The 17,616-nt window shown below is 31.5% G+C and overlaps 4 protein-coding genes across 5 annotated transcripts in view; 1 reads left to right on the top strand and 3 right to left on the bottom strand.

The window, feature by feature from the left end:
- LOC124536695 (kinesin-like protein unc-104) overlaps positions 1–3,876 on the bottom strand; it is a 103,110-nt gene extending 99,234 nt beyond the window's left edge. Inside the window, exon 1 of the mRNA XM_047113255.1 lies at positions 3,737–3,876. The gene's annotated coding sequence lies outside the window, so the exon portion shown is untranslated. The remainder of the gene's footprint in view (positions 1–3,736) is intronic.
- Positions 3,877–4,220: 344 nt separating this feature from the next.
- Positions 4,221–7,074, bottom strand: LOC124536967 (superoxide dismutase [Mn], mitochondrial). The gene is made up of 5 exons (XM_047113657.1): positions 6,856–7,074; positions 6,126–6,304; positions 5,349–5,487; positions 4,621–4,775; positions 4,221–4,523 (listed from the first exon to the last, which is right to left on the bottom strand). Exons 1-5 carry the CDS (start codon positions 6,885–6,887, stop codon positions 4,378–4,380), a joined length of 651 nt encoding a protein of 216 aa, XP_046969613.1. The 5' UTR covers positions 6,888–7,074; the 3' UTR covers positions 4,221–4,377.
- A 995-nt stretch (positions 7,075–8,069) lies between these two features.
- Positions 8,070–8,869, top strand: LOC124536660 (guided entry of tail-anchored proteins factor 1-like). Its single transcript, XM_047113211.1, has 2 exons — positions 8,070–8,336; positions 8,409–8,869. The coding sequence occupies exons 1-2, from the start codon at positions 8,250–8,252 to the stop codon at positions 8,829–8,831; spliced, it is 510 nt and encodes a 169-aa protein (XP_046969167.1). The 5' UTR covers positions 8,070–8,249; the 3' UTR covers positions 8,832–8,869.
- Positions 8,870–10,168: 1,299 nt separating this feature from the next.
- LOC124536659 (mitochondrial carrier protein Rim2) overlaps positions 10,169–17,616 on the bottom strand; it is a 41,644-nt gene continuing 34,196 nt past the window's right edge. For both annotated transcript variants that reach the window (XM_047113210.1, XM_047113209.1), the window contains exons 5-8: positions 16,403–16,515; positions 14,428–14,647; positions 12,324–12,426; positions 10,169–11,009 (exon numbers count right to left, since the gene is read on the bottom strand). In XM_047113210.1, the coding sequence (XP_046969166.1) occupies positions 10,889–11,009; positions 12,324–12,426; positions 14,428–14,647; positions 16,403–16,515 (557 nt within the window). In that variant the 3' untranslated portion in view covers positions 10,169–10,888. The remainder of the gene's footprint in view (positions 11,010–12,323; positions 12,427–14,427; positions 14,648–16,402; positions 16,516–17,616) is intronic.

The following is a 17,616-nucleotide window of genomic DNA, read 5'->3' as shown; positions in this document are numbered from 1 at the left end:
AAGTACGAAAAAAGATCATCTAAGTTTTCTAAGGACAAAAAAAAACAGCAAAAAATACAGAATAGTTTATATTTTTTGACATTATTTTATTAAAACGTAGATAAATTAACTGGGCTTGACTTTATAAATGAATAGATATGTATATCGTGTTAGCCATTCGCAAACTACCATCGCCATTATTTTATTAATAAAATTGATAGTAATTTGGTTAGAATTACGTACGGTACTGTACCCGTTCATGATAAATAAAGTTGTTTACATTCGAAAATTTGCTACGAGAAAGATTTGTTTCTTCATTTGGAATCTATTTTAGACACTTTTGTACCACCTTTGAACACTTTAGTGCCTTTCAATAAAAGAGAAAAATCTTATTAGAATACATTTTAAGTAATCCGTGAAAATACATTAAAAAAAAGTGTCAAAGACATAACCTTCTCACAAAATCGTCAACATTCAATAGGGTATCAAAGTTTGGGTTATGATTTTATTGTCAGTCAGTTACTTGATGGCAGGGCTTTGTGCAAGATAAGCCGCTTGGGTGATGAGCTTCCCAACTAAGTTGGTGACTCGTTTGAAGATGTATGGAATGGTAAATATTTCTTACAGTGCTAATATTTATGGTCGTTGATGACCACTTACTATCACATGGTGTATTGACAGCCGTTCTATAATAAAATAAGTCTGAATTTTGTTTGATTATGATATCAGTTTTACAGCAACTTTGCAGCAAAATATCTTAAAATAAAAATGAATTAGTTTTACTTACAAATATTATTGACAATTCCCAGACCTGTAGAGGTATTCTATAAGAAGAAACTCGAAACTCGCCGCAGACCACGAGCGAGAAATATTAGAATATGTTATGCGAGATTGATTTAATTATAAATATAAAATCACCATAAGTCAGTTGTCAACATTTCACGGAGTGAAATCTTACAGAATCGCACTGCCGTCTATCACATATAGACACATATTGTTTATGTCTGTTATTTGAACGAGAATCTGTTAACAATGAGACATTGTTGACATATTTCTAATTTGAAGTTATTCAAAACAAAACAACATTGAGTTAAACAGACAGTATGTAAGTCTTCGATGTGAGCAGATATTCCACCGACATGACAGTAATAATTGAGATTGTTGTGTTAAGGTTTTAAGGGTGAAAAGACGAAGACGTTATGTCCCTTGTGCACTTGTGTCTTCGTTCACAAGGCTGGTGGCGCATTGACGACGTCCTGCAGCGACAATATCTCTAGATGGTAGTGAACATTTACCATCAAGCCAATATCCGCCTACATCATTCCATATTCACCAAAATAATACTCGCACAATTAAAACAGAATCAGATATTAAATGGACCAGAAATTGGACATGGTTTTAATCCAATAATATCGTAAAAGATGTATGTATCGTAATTTTTTAACAACAATTTTATATCGCTCAGTCTTGTAATGATCACGTATTAACGTAAATAAAATCTCCCCATCCTATTTTGAAGTTCATTGGCCCAATGTTAACTTTGATGTCGTTTTCACAGACGATAAACAACGTTCCCGTCTCTTAGCTGCAGGTCAATGACTGATTCATTATATATAGAAACGATCAATCGAAGTCTTTAAAAAATGGAATTTAATAATAATATACATATTCTTAATTTCTAAAATCACATCATTGTAACATATGATAAAGTAATGAAAGTGCATTGAACGGCCGCCATCTTTTATTTAAAAACTGTTAACGAAATCTATGACGATATATAAACACTCTTTGAAATCTGCTGCTTCGGTTCAAACGAGGAACCTTTTCAAAAAAAGTTCTCAATAATTAAAAAAAAAAGGCAAATGTCACAAAGCAATTTAAAGAACGATATGATAATATGATCTTATACAATATGATCGCTTCATGTATTCAACAAAGCAGTAATCGAAGCCTTTCTATGACGTATCAACGTGAGTAGTTTCAGGATCTGAATTTATTATAGATGAGCCCCCTTTGAGTGCATTCACCGACGATGGCATCGCGTGCGGCGCCGCGCTCGATAACACATCGCAGTAGAGTAACACTAGATCTACATTTCCATGGATAACATATTAAAAAGACTCATCCAAAAGTCAAACTATATAGTTAGTAACTCAATTGCTCAATGATAAACAGACTGTCTGTCAATAACAATGTTATCAGTTTGATTATAAGCTAACCCATTGGTATCCTTTTAATAGCTTTCAGCTGGAGTTACTCTCAAATTGTTACTTCTCATGTTAATTTATTGCATATAATGTTTCTATGTACATTGCTTGGTAAATATAATTGATGCATTCCTAACAATAGCCTTAAGCAAAGTTGAATACTTTGTAAGTTGATTACTATATAACAAAAGGCTTTAATAAAAAATACCATCATATCTTTATTAAACAAGACATTTTTTCAATTGTAAAACAACTAAATATCTACACAAAAGTCTTCCTCGTCAACAGCTAATGGCCACCCTAAAACAAAAACTGGACCTATCCCTACACCTGACACATATCGTCCAAAATTGCATGCATTTATGTTACATTTTGGGGTAGGCCCAAAACATTCATGTCCGACATAATTGGTGCAAACAAATTCTTGCATTCAAATAACATTCAATGTTTACCTCAAGATTGGAATAATTTCCAATACAACATTGGATTGGTTCTTAAATTTAAACTTTAATTGCTTTTGACACACTGTTTACTAGAATACTATTTATATTTGTATTATTTTTCTTATATAAAATTATTATAATTGAGATTATTTTTAATAATAATCATGGTCACCCTATATACTGCCTATCTGCAAACTAGTGCTAGAAAATTCCCCATAATTGCCCATGCAATATACCACTTTGAGGTAGGCCTTGTATTATAAGAAAGCTTTAAATGTCGAATGCACTATAAATACCAACTCAAATTCATATTTATAAACATATATTGATAACAAAGAAACAAAGCTACATATTTCACAATTAATCCATTTTCGATTATATTACTTATTGAAAAAGTAATTGAGAGTGAAAAAAAATTGTTTTTTTTTTATTTAAATGGTGTCAAAGAAGTTTTACAAATAATAAGTACCTATATGTTTTCTATTACAAGTAATTTTAGGCTGAAACCTTTTTTAAAATTAGAATGTAAAATGTTTTACAGTTTCACCTAATTTCATATCAAACCCTTACCCCACATAAACACATTCACAAGACGGAATCACCCCACCCATTAACCGCAATTACTACATCGACTTTAACATTATGGTAGGTCTGGAATATTTTGATATTCCAACAGTATTGTAGTAGAAAACATATAAACAGAACTTTTCAATATATTTATTATATTTGTTGTTTAACAATTCCCGAGTAAATGAGTAAATTAAATTGTTTTATTAATTTATAAAATTGTTAATGAGTTAAAATGAATTCGGTAAGCTAAATTTTATTATATTATTAATTTTCAACCTTCGAGAACAAAGGTAACTCAATAAAAAAATATTCTTCTTTTATATTTTATTTTATTTAAATGAAAACATATTAAAATGAATTCCAGACAAAAGCAAGGAGTTAAGTTATGGTAAGGCTTTATAGGGATTTTATTCAGATGATAATGTGAACTTTCACTCCCGTTAATAGTCTTAACACCTATTACCCCTGAAAAATCAATAACACTGACATAGACGTACCTAAGTTTTCCTTTTAAAATCAATTAAAATGTTAACTTACCAAATCACAAACTCCGAGAGAAATTCTTCTAAGACACAACTGTATAGAATATATGTATATTCAATTGCAATAACGTGGATAATTTATTTATTTCCCAACAACAACCGCAACACAATAAAAACTGTCTGACAATTCATCACAAATGATTTGACAGATTCATCCACTGACGTTTCTACGTTCCGTTTCACTTTTTTTTTCACTTAAAAACATGAGAATGACAAAATCAACATAATTCATAAAACTCTTTCACTAAATCACATGTAATTTAACTTTTATAATATAAATTCGCAATATGGACAACTTAAATTAATACTGCTCAAATTAAATACGCTGTTGTCAGTTAAAAATTCTTTTAATATTTATTGTAGTATAGATCATGTTAGCTTTATTTCAATAGTAACTTCTGTACTTATGGATTATGGTAATAGTGAAGAAAAGGATGTAGAGGAATATTGATATGGTATTTAATTAAAATAAAGAACAATAAAGTTAATTATCAGAGTTTATTAAATATATTTTTAAACTTATGAATGCATCACAAGGTACAGTCTAATGACTAAATTGGAATTGCGATTATTTGATATTGCTTTTTAAGCCCACGCAACTAAGAGATTTAAAAATGCGAAATTTAATAAACGCATTTACTTAAGAGCCTTTTCGTATCTTGCTGAAACATCTTGCCAGTTGGCGACATCAAAAATAGCTTTTACATAATCGGCTCTGACATTCTTGTATTGTAAATAATAGGCATGTTCCCACACATCAATGCCAAAGAGTGGTACAATACCTGCAAAAAAATATATGACAATATTAAAAAAAAATATATGGCAACGGAAAATCATTGACATATCAACAACATAATTTTATTATTAATCAAAGATTACCTGTAGTAGCTTCCAAGGGATCTTGGTTTGGACATGTGGCAATTTGCAATTTCTTCATCAGCTTATTGTAGCCAAGCCAACCCCACCCTGAACCCTGTACACCCACAGAAGCGGCAGCCAATTGATTTTTCATATTATCCCATGATCCAAAGTCTCTGAAATTGTTATAGATATTTAAGTTAATTTCTGTATTATCATACATTTAACATGTAATTAGAATATTGCTATGACTAGATTCTTTAATACTTTTCAAGATTAAAAAATAAAGTATAGATGTGACAAAATAAAAACTAAACCAATCAACTTTTAAAAGGAAGACTAAACTTAGGTACTAATTTATAACACACAAAATTATTTAAATTCAAAATGATAAAAATCTACAGGCATATCTTTTCTCAAGTTACCAAGAAATTTTACACAACAATATCAACAACATACTTCACAGTATAAATTTACAAAATTTATGTATAAATTCATCAAGACATGTAATAATTTAATATTCTTGTAGAAATAAAACCAAAGAGATTTAAATAGAACCTTTTCTGTGAAAAATCTGTGTCATTTTGTGAAAAAGACTAGAAAAGAGCAATTATTGTTCAAAAAAATGAATTGGCTTAAATCAGAGATAACCAAATGGTCCTGAACATTAACATGGAACAAAACACAGTTACAGTTTATATTTACAGTTTGTTATAGAAGAGAAAAAATCAATATTCACAGATATTTACTTTTCAATAGCTTTGTTGAGAACATCAGAGGGTTTACTTCCTTTAGGCGAAAGATTCTGCCAGAAAATGGTGTGGTTGATGTGACCACCACCATTGAACTTAAGAGCTGGGGCTAAGTTGATGATTGTCTGAATATCACCTGAAGTCAAACATGGATTATAAATATTGTTCGTCACATTTGCTTTATGTCTTAAAATAACTATATCTATTTTACATATTTAAAGAACATTATTTTTACACAGTCTATTAGTAAATAATACTATATAATTAACAATATAACTATGAATAAATACTTCTAATTCTATCCTTCATCAAATACTAAAGAACAATTGGACTAAACCCTAAATTTATACCAAAAATATTAAAAATAATTTACTGCTCAATAGCTCGAGACAAGGTGCATGAAGGCTTAGTTTTACAGGGAGACAAGTTACACCAAAATATAGAATGATTTACATGTCCTCCTCCATTAAATCTTATAGCACTCAGCAGAGATAAGGTTGTGTTCGTATCTGCTGCTGTTAAAAGTTAAGGAGACATCAGATATACTTAAAAATTAAAATATGTTAAAATCAAATCAATGATAGAAATGCTCCAGTGATTGTAAGTATTCCGCAATGTTAAAAGACCTGTTTCCAATCTAAAAGATCGCTTGTAAATTTATTTCACCTTGCTCATATCTTAATTAATATAATTTTAACTTTCTTTTTATCTTCGGACAAAATTTATAAACAAAATTATAATTATCAAAACTAAAGGTGAAATATTATCTATAACCTTTAGACTGAGCTTGAGCAAGTTTCTCCTCGGCTGCATTTAAATTATTTACATATGTTGCATGATGCTTGCTGTGATGAAGGCTCATAATCTCACGGCTGATCACAGGCTCCAAAGCACTGTATTCATAAGGCAGTTCCGGTAGAGTGTGCTTTTGACGAGCTGCACCTACACTCCAACTGAAAAATAATTTATGGATTTTTGTCAAAAACTATTTTAATACAAAAACAATATAACACTCACTAAATGACTACTCATGTTTTATTTTGTGTAAGGAATTTATTGATAGGTTTAAAAATAAAATATGTTTGTTTTTATACATAAAAAAATGTATGACTCCATATTACAATCAGAATCCATAATTATAGTTTATAATACAAAAATAGGAAGTATCTTTTTTTATTGAATGTACCTAGTAAAATTTTGTAATGAAGTATGTAGGTACTTTGTAATAAAAAATACATCAACATATAGAAGTCAATACATAAATATAATATTGGTTATAATAATTGAATCATTAATTTTAAAGGTCTGTAAAAAATATATTCATTAAAAAGAATAATTTGTTAACAAAATTTATAAAAGTGTTCAAATTACATGAAATAGCTTTATTATATGAAGTTTTACGATTTTTATTATTCTTATCACTAATATGTAATTAAATAACATAATAATACAATTAAAATAATATATTAAAGTTACGATAGATTAATATAAAAAGTATAATTACATTAAAGTGCCAGCCCTGCGTGTGACGAACATTTTAATAGTCGTACGTAAATATCTGCTTGGAACAGTAGCTGCCAACAACCGGCAAATTCTCTACGTAAATGTTTAGTAAAAGAAATGAACAATTATGCAATCTATTTAATATCGCTTAAAATTGACAGTTGAAATGTAAAGTTACATCACCGAAAAAAGCTTGAAGTTTATATTGAATGTTGCTAGTGTTTCCATATGACATTTTGTGTTATTATTGATATGTCATATTTATAAGTTTTATTTTTAGATAGGTATATTATAATATACTAAAAGCATGAAATCTCAAAATTATTTGATCCTATTTTAATAACCAAAAAAAACTTATTTTTCATACAGACATATAATTATTTAAATGTGTAATAGCAGTAGTAATACTAATAAGTTTTAAAACCTATTAATACAACAACAACAGCCTGTAAATTCCCACAGCTGGGCTAAAGGCCTCCTCTCCCTTTCTCCTCAGAGAAGGTTTGGAACATATTCCACCACGCTGTTCTTATGCAGCTTGGTGGAATACACATGTGGCAGAATTTCTATGAAATTTGTCACATGCAGCTTTCCTCACGATGTTTTCCTTCACCGCTGAGCACGAGATGAATTATATAGACAAATTAAGCACATGAATCAGCGGTGCTTGCCTGGGTTTGAACCCGCAATCATCGGTTAAGACGCACGCATTCTAACCACTGGGCCATCTCAGCTTTTAATAATATATCTTAATAATTATTTATTTTATGAAAACCTATTAATAGGTTTTCAGAAAATAATTGCATTAATAAGTTGATATTTTTGTTACATTAAATTAAATGACGTACAGTTCTTGTTTTTAATTGAACAATAAACAACTAATCAGAAATAATAAATAACATTATTTAAAAAAAATAACGAAATTAAGGATATAAGGACATAATTAAGGAAGAAAAAAACAACTAAAAGTTAAAGAAAAAATGTATCAATGGAACTATCGAGGATGGAACAAACAATTAGTATAAAATGAATCTAACCCCTCAACCAATTTAATAAGATATATATGTCGCCTTCGACACATCAAAATTATAATTATTATAAAGCAATTATGCTATTCAATTCAATTCTTGGTTTAATGGCTTTTAGTTGTGCCGACAAGGCACAGATTAAATTATGCTATTATATTGTGACAAATCGACCAATGACATTTGATAAATTGACACTGACTTATAACTGACAAGAAAAACATTCACAGCGAAAAGACGAACTGTATAGAAAACTTAAAATAAAATAAACCATTATCCTAATTATTTAAAAAGAGAAATGACTAAGCACTAAATAAGAAATTTGGTGTTGTCTTTGTATTAAATAAGCAAACGTTATTTTTCGTTCACCATGTTGGAAATTGTAAACGGATTTCTTCTCGTATACTTCGTTATTCTATGCACACTAAGTGCTATAGTTCCAATTTTAGTTAAACCGGTAAGAAATAATTTTGCTCTTGATTTAAGTGATTAATGTTATCATATGTACTTTATGATTAATATTTTACAGATAGCAGCTTGCTTTTCGAGGCCGTCTAGCGAGGAACGTGTAATTCTAAACGATTTAAAGAAACTCAAAGCAGAACAACAAAGTATATCAATGAAAGATGAATTTGCTGCGTACTCGAAACTGCAGCGAAAAATAAATAAGCTCGACATTGAATTAAAAGAGAGCTCACAGTCACGATTAAGTAAGAGTTTGGCTATAAAAGGATCAATTAACATAATTCTCCAAGTGGTAATTGCTCTGGTTATAATTGTATCAGTCATTTGGTTTAGACGTGAACCGATTGTGACCTTGGATGGGGATCTTTTTCCTCTCACTACAATGCTTAGGTATCCCAGTGATATGCCAAATGCCATCTCAACTCATGTCTGGGTGTTAATTTCAAATGTGTCAATTAGATCATTGCTTAAACCGATTTTATCATGATAATACTATTAAATAATTAAAAATATGTGTTGACTTTGTGTTATGGTAATTTATTATTATATTTAATTATTGCTGTGGGCTGGTGCACTAGATTACTATATTACTTCTTTAGTTAAGCTTATGCCATTTTAGCGCAATTAATAATAACTATTTTTTTGTAACAAATTGCTGAATGACCCCAATAATATTTCAATTGTTTTACTTAAAATGTTATTTGGTCCTATTAGCACCAGTTCATATATTGGTTATTGTAATTGAGCAATTAAGAATAAACAAGGATGGTTAAACAGAAACAATGGTATTTTTTAATCATTTAATCAATAAACAAATTTAATAGTATCTTATACTCAGTCTGACATACGTCCAAAATCTTTCCATTAACAAATATACAATCAGAAGTCTACTTACCAGTTCCTAAGTTAACAAGAATCAACATTAAATCTACATAATATTTTTATAACCTGATTTGCTGATTAAAAAAAAACTTACAGCTAGATCGATAAGGAAAGCCTTCATGACAAAATGTATTTCAAACCTTGCAAAGAGCTCTATGTAATAAAAATATCAAAGTAACTAATATTTACATGTGCTATATCACAGCTCACAACTTACTAATTCTGTGCTAACTGCTGAAGAATATATAACGGATATTCATTAAATCAATTATGACTATAAATCTTGGGTTTTAGTTCAGTATGGGTACTTGAATATACGAAGCCTTACAATTTCAATAAAATATATGTTCAATAATCATAATGTAGATTTAGTAACAGTATATTAAATTGAAGCATTTGTCCATATTAAAACAAATTTGCATAAAATTATCACATGGTTAATAAAATTTTACAATTGGAACCAAAAAACAATACAATAGATTTTACATAATAATTATAATGTTAAATTACAATTCAAGTGAAATATTGCTGTATTTTTATGTTTAAGAAAAAAGCTGCTATACTTTGGCTATAGGCTTGTAACAAATAATCTTATTCCCCATACATTTAAGCTGTTCACATGAAATTATAAAATAAACTTCTTTACTTGAAAAACAAATAACATCAAATAGTATTAAAATAGAGGATTTAAATTTTCTTCTTTTTTTAAAATTATAAATTCTTACACTGAAACACAACACTTAGTTAACAATTTAACATCTAATAATTGTTGACTTTTGTATGTAGAATTTTATGCAAGCATATTAAATAAACAACAGTATAGTCAATTATTTCGTGTTGCATTATTCATGGCGGAGTTCCCACAAAAGGAGTTGGCAACATTTGTGATGGCAATACAGTTCTAGAGTGTCAAAAGTTTCTGTTGATGTTCTGTATGTCTTGTTCATAGAGATATAGTCTATGCTTGCTCGATTGCTAAAATTCAAGGAGCAAAATGTTATTCGATGAATTTAATTATTTAAAAATTGTAGTAGCTGCAAACAGATATTGCCGACTATTTCAGTAGAAACGTACCTTAATGTTTTTACTACTTTTCGACTTAGCAACACACTTATAACTGGTTCAAACAACCAAGGCTTACTTATGAAAAATTGCTTAAAATTTTTGAAATAAAACAATATTGACTTGTTCTTTGACTAATAATACCAATATTGATATATATGGACATAGAAGACTGTTCGATAAGACACAAATATAGTAATCTACTTCTTGATCTACAAACTCCCTTACAAACATAACATTATGTGGTTCTATTTACATAAAATCCATACATTTTTCATTGGAAATACCAATCTTAGTAAATCGATGGATTTCAATCATCAAAACATCTTTTGAAAACGATTTTGGGTCCATTGAAATCGTATCCCAAAACCAAAGGGACATAACAACCACAGCATTACTATTATTTAAGTATCGATTTTCGTCAAACGTTTTCTTACGCGAATGATCTATTTTCGGGAGTATGACCTAATACCACGAGTTAAGTGGGACACGGTTGATCTAGAAATAATTTAGGTCAACGAGCCGTCCCAATGCCAATTGTCTAACAGTCGAGCCAGGAGCTCTCTACGGGAATCACAGGTTCATCTCTCTGCTCTCCGACTATGTGTTCTCATAGAAGGAATTGTTGAAGTGTGTCGTGAGGAGGTAAACGACCGCTTCGTACGTGGACATCATTATGGCTGTGTTCGGTATCTGGCGGACAAGCTGCGTTCCGAGGCCCCTGGACAAAAAAAAAACATATTTAAACATATGATTTAACACATTGGTAGAAAAAGCATATTATTCGATACAAGATTTTGTAGATGATAAAAAAGCGTGGATTTAATACCTTGTGACTTCCAAGCAGGATACATTAATTGAAATAATTGTATTTAATTAACATGACGTTGTATTTTTTAAATGTTTAAAAAAGAGTAACTACTGAGTTTCTTGCCGGTTCTTCTCGGTAGAATCTACTTTCCGAACCGGTGGTAGCTTCACTTAATTGTAAAATGACGATTTAAAAGTGCTTATAAAAGCCTACTTGAATAAAGTTTATTTTGATTTTGATTTTGATGAAATATACTGCCACGTGTTGAATATAACACATAAGTGACATTGATGTGACCTCTATGAGTTATTTAGTACGATAGAGTTTATCAGTCAGAGACAACAATGTGGATCAACAAAGATTTATCTCAGAAATAGACTATCTCATGATGTTCTATCGATCATTGCTGTCAGGGTGTTTACGAATAACCTTCAAGGAACCAAATTTTACCATTGCAGATAATATAATAATTAAGTATCATGAAAATCCAGAGTAAAAAAAATATATTAAGGCTACAATGCAATATAAATATATAATAGTTAATTTAATTTGATTGAAGTAAAGTAGGGCTCTGAATTCAAAATCAGGGTGATTAGAAGCATAAATATTGTTTAAAATATTAACAACACAGTTAATAATAAATGCAAAGCTACCGGTTCGAAATACATATTAAATAGATTCCAGCGAGAAAAACTGGCAAGCAACTTAGTTACTGTTTTCAAACATTTGAAATACAAAGTTATATCAAATAAATGAAATAAAAAATTGACATAAATATGAGACAACATCACATACATTACTCTGATCCCAATATAAGTAGCTATATAGATTCTGTCTGAAAGTCATTTATTAATGTTGATTTCTACATCGGTAGAAAAAGCATATTGTTCGAGACAAGATTTTATGGATGATAAAAAAGCGTGGAGTTAATACCTGTTGACAGGAAGTCAACAGGTATTAATTAATTAGAACTCCTGATCTTCTCGGTATATTCTATTATAGAATATACTTTCCAAACCGGTGGTAGCTTCACATAATTGTAAAATGGCGATTCAAGAGTGCTTGTAAAAGCCTACTTGAATAAAGTTTATTTTGATTTGAATTTATGTATTGGCAAAGTTACGCGATTCTCTATAGCTTTATTGAGACTAATAAATCACATTGCCTTCGTACTCCGAGACACATACGACTCATATATGTTATTCCCTTAAAGTAAAGTATTACCTATAAACTCCACGATAGCCTTCCTCCATCCAAACCGTATGCAGTGTCTGCCAAAACTTGCGATACTTGTCGCCTTCTTCCCTTAACCGTGTCCTCGCTACCTCTGTGGAAAAAAGTATTTTTAATTTATCAATATAATAAGAAAGTTGAACGCAATATTTTCTTATGACTTATATATTGTGTGTTGAGAGTTATCATAAATATTGATCAACACTTGGTGACTGTGAGATTACCTGTATATTAAGTATCTCATAATATCTCTAGTAGTTACAAGACACTACAAATTCCGACCGCGGCATTCCCCAGTAGAAACTGTGGGGGGGATCGCTATGTCATTTTCTATACCCCACGATAACGTGTATGCTAAAATCCATGATGTTTAGTAGAGTAGCTAAGACGTTAAAGCGTAACAAATAAATAAACTTACTTTAGGATTTATAATATTACCTATTTAAGATAGATAATATTATTTAAGATATAGAATAATGCCTTTATGAGCGATTCCGACCACACCGACGACAGTCAACTGTGCAAGGTCAATCAGAGTGCAAAAGGGTTTGCAAAAGAACATCTATATTCCCTTTTTTATAATCCACTGGGACGGCACATACGATACGACTAATATTTAGACGCAGATCTTATACCCACTTTATCATTTTTTTATATAAAACTTATAAAAGTAAAAGAAGTAACAGTCAAGGGCAAGAGGAAAAAAAGGGAAAGACATCGCTTTGAGTTTCACTTTGAGAACTTAATCTACCACGTTGTTTGGTTGAAACGTCACTTGCGATTTAATTTCAGAAAAAACCTAACCTTAAAATCCTTCAACGCCGAAGTGAATTAAAAACAAAATAAACACAATTCGTAATGATCGCTCGTTTCGCCTAATATATTATTTATATACTTATATATCATTATATAGTATAAAACAAAATCGTTTACCGCTGTCTGTCTCTATGTATGCTTAGATCTTTAAAATGACGCAACGGATTTTGACGCGGTTTTTTTAAAATTGATAGATTGATTCGAGAGGAAGGTTTTTGTATAATACATGGTCAATATAGTAAAGAAACACTGATAGTTATAGAAGTTTCTAATGTGATGTCGTAAATAAACAAATTCTGTAGTAGGTATATTTAGTATAAGTATTGCACCCGTGCGAAGTCGGGGCTGGTCGCTAGTATTTACATACAACATGCAACACATTCCGCTGTCATGCACTTTGTTTCAAGAGATTGCATTGACAGGTTGACCCACTAACATGACTATATCTTGATTTATTGTTCTCTCACTTGTACATTTTTCTAATTCAGTTCCTAGGTTTGTCCCACTTCGCTGGCACTTGATAGCGTTCGATAAAGGGGCAATGAAAGATAACGCAAGCTGAGTACATAGTCACGTTTACTTCTTACTTCCTACGGTCGTTATACTTTGGATTAATAAATAGCTGTTGTCATCTTTTCAGATTTTACTATATATGTATCAGATAGCACTTTTAATGAAAGAGCTGTCCAGTGGTTAGTACGCGTGCATCTTAACCGATGATTGCGGGTTCAAACCCAGGCAAGCACCACTATATATATATGAGCATTTGTGTTTTTAATTCATCTCGTGCTCGGCGGTGAAGGAAAACATCGTGAGGAAACCTGCATGTGTCTAATTTCATCGAATTTCTTCCACATGTGCATTCCATCAACCCGCATTGGAACAGCGTGGTGGAATATGTTCCAAACCCTCTCCTTAATGGAAGAGGAGGCCTTAGCCCAGCGGTGGGAAATTTACCGGCTGTAACTTTACTTTTACTTTACTTACTACGCTATATTAGAGTAATAACAGCATAATCATCGAATTTCAATGAGTTATATGTACATGGGCATAAAATATACATTTTGTACCGAATTTTCACAAGCAAAAATGGAAACCCCAGTCTTTTCCTATACATAGTTATGCTACTAAGCGTTTTACATTACGATGCTCGATGTTTATGCGTGTATGTGTGTATGGCTTACATTACGATGCTCGATGTTTATGCGTGTGTATGTGTACGTGTGTGCGTGTATGTGTGTACGGCTGTGTGTGAGAGAGATATATATAGTAGTCTCACCATGTGGATATGCGATGCAAGATGCGACGGTTTTGGAGAAGGCGCCCGCCCCCATGAACTCGAGGAAGTCCCGCGGCGAGCGCTGGTCGGTGGGCACGCCGTCCATGGCGCGCGCGGCCATGAGGCGCGCCTTCACGCCCTCGTACAGCACGAAGTGCACCACCGTCTCGCTGATGCCCATATACGACGCCGTTATGCCTTTGTAGAAACCTCTCACGCCCTGGAAAAGAGGAGAGATTCGTAGTTTGCCTTGAAATGATTCTTAAATCAAGCGATATAATATGATAATGTAATACGAATAATGAATAATTGACGACCTCCATGGTCGAGTGATGTGTACACCGGTTTTCATAGGTACGCCACTCTGAGGTCCCGGGTTCGATTCCTGGCCGAGTCGATGTAGATTACCATTAGTTTTCTATGTTGTCTTGTGTCTGGATGTTTGTGGTACCGTCGTTACTTCTGATTTCCATAACACAAGTGCTTCAGCTACTTACATTGGGATCAGAGTAATGTATGTGATGTTGTCTCATATTTATTTATAATCTGCATTTTCTATAGAATTCTCTAAATATACCTACAGTAGCACGGGGTGGTAATGAGGCTGATAGCCCCGCTGACCATACATCAGAACCAGCGCATGTTTTGTAATTAGTGGATGGTGTTTTGAACAATGTAACAAATCAATTTTGTAAGCACTATAAGGGTGGTATTTTCTCAAAGTAAAAACCCTATTTAAAATATAGTAAAAGTTTTAAAACAAAGTAAAAAAAGAATGATATCGTAAACAAACAAATCCTGTTGTATATTTAGTATCAGTATCGCACCCATGCGGAGCAGGGAGGGGGGAGGGGGTCGGTCGTTAGTAATTGATAATTTGATCAATATGGTACTCCTGGACACTGACACTGGGTTGAGCGCCATTTGACTACACATTCAAATTAATGAAGAGTCTTACTAACAATATTTACTCAAGGTCAAGGCAGAACAACGAACACAATAGTCTAATTGAAACTCGTATGACGAATTAGTTATCAGTGTTCTCTGAGTTCCGAGCTAAATATATGTATTTACTAGATAAAAATACACATAGTGAATTAAGACAAACTGAGCTTAGATTTACGTATTCCAAGCGATTTTTTAATAGATCTGCTATATTGTGCAATAATAACTGTCGTTAATTAATATACCTTTATTTATAACTAGCGACGTAACTTAATACTAAATATACTACAGATTTTTTCGAATTTCTTTTTTATATTGTCTTTACATGTATTCTAGACAGAAACCTTCCTCTCGAATCACTCTATCTATTTAAAAAAACCGCATCAAAATCAGTTGCGTAATTTTACAGATCTAAGCGTACATGGGTACGAATACAGTAAGCGACTTTGTTTTATACTACGTAATGATACAATATATTTCCACTCAACTACTTAAATACAATTTACGCCATATTTTCGTAAATCCGTATTTGATTTCGTAAATCATTCAAGCTCTCGACCAATTACATTGCGTCAATTGAATGTCAAATGTTGTTTATTTGGTTTTAGTCCTTTTGTGATTGGAATATTCTATATATTAACAGACGAACATTATTGTATATATCGTTCTGACCCGAAGCTTTACATATAAATCATTAAGCAGCATGTTTTAGTTCGCTTTAGTAAGTTATATTTTTGAACCTGACAACCGATATTTATCACTTATTTGAGGGCATTCTAAATTTAAACTGAACGAAGGCCGTTGGAAAAGAAGTATAATTAAATTAAAGAAAAAGGTCCGTTGTCGTTATTGCATCCATACCTTTAATAATGTGTAATTTTTTTTTAATTTTACATTCCATTCGGTTATATTTAATATCGCCTGACTTACATTTGAAATATTTCCAAATATGCCTTATAGGTATAGTATTCTCTTGATATGAAATATACAATAAACAATTTTAAATAAAGTATATCATATTTTTACTTACAGTTTTAGCGTATATCCTCTTAATACATTGCCAAGCTGTGATGTTCTGACCGTCGAGTTGCAAACGAGTCTTCACGAACCAAATCGGGTTTGTCATCGTACACGATACGAATCCTGAAACATATGGTTACATTTATATCACATATACACAAACATATGCCGACATGACCCAGTGGTCAGAGCGCGTGCTTCTTAACCAATGATTGTGGATTCAAGCCCAGACATTACACCACTGAATTTTTTCATCGTGAGGAAATTCAGCCACATTAGAAAGCACGAAACCACTTTGGAACAGCGTGGTGGAATATGGTCCTAGCCTTGTTCTACGAGGGGGAGGTGGCCTTAGGCCAGCAGTGGGAAATTTACAGGTTGTTACTATTATTATATACAATTATATTTGTAATAATAATCTGAATTATAAAGCAAAACTAAAACCGAAATTAAGTCAGATGGTCTGTGAGGGATGAGATGTGGGGAATACCCGAGTATACGACTAGAGATTTTTTATTCGACAAACTCTTTGACATTAGACCTCTGCTTACTGAGTTATCTCTTATGACATGGGTCACACGTAACCATCGTGTTATTTGCAAACGTTTGTTATATTAGTTAAGATAGTCTGTTAAAACATTTCGTATCAACAGATGTATTTGTAAGAGAATTATCTTGTCGACCCCAAATTAATAAGTACGGAATAATGAAGGTATATTTATATACAATGTAATTAACTTGTAATTTATATCGAATACTTGATATAACTATATACATTCACGTACTTTATTTTTTTATAGGAAGTTTTTAAAGTATATTTAGGTGAAGGACATAAAATGAGATGTTACGTGGAACACCCTTCTGTACGTTAAAGAAATATTGATTACACAGAATAATATTTGGATGTATGTATATTTAATAAAAAAATATTTCTAGTGATTGTCTAGTATAAGTTGAGTTACTTAATCCAAAATAACTTTTATAAACATTCATTATAATTTAGCATAAGTTGTTTTTTTATATTTCGATTTTTGACTTTGACTGTGCTAGCTAGCTTAGGGTCACCTCACACGGTTGTCGCTAATAGTCGCCTCTTTTTCAACCGACTTCCAAAAGGAGGAGGTTATCAATTCGTCTGTATTTTTTTTTTTTTTTTTTTTTTTTTTTTTTTTTTTATGTTTGTTACCTCATAACTTTTTACTGAGTGGACCGATTTTGATAATT

Source organism: Vanessa cardui, chromosome 17 (assembly GCF_905220365.1).
Source record: "Vanessa cardui chromosome 17, ilVanCard2.1, whole genome shotgun sequence".
NCBI classification, from domain to species: domain Eukaryota; kingdom Metazoa; phylum Arthropoda; class Insecta; order Lepidoptera; family Nymphalidae; genus Vanessa; species Vanessa cardui.
This window is presented reverse-complemented; position numbering and strand designations above follow the sequence as displayed.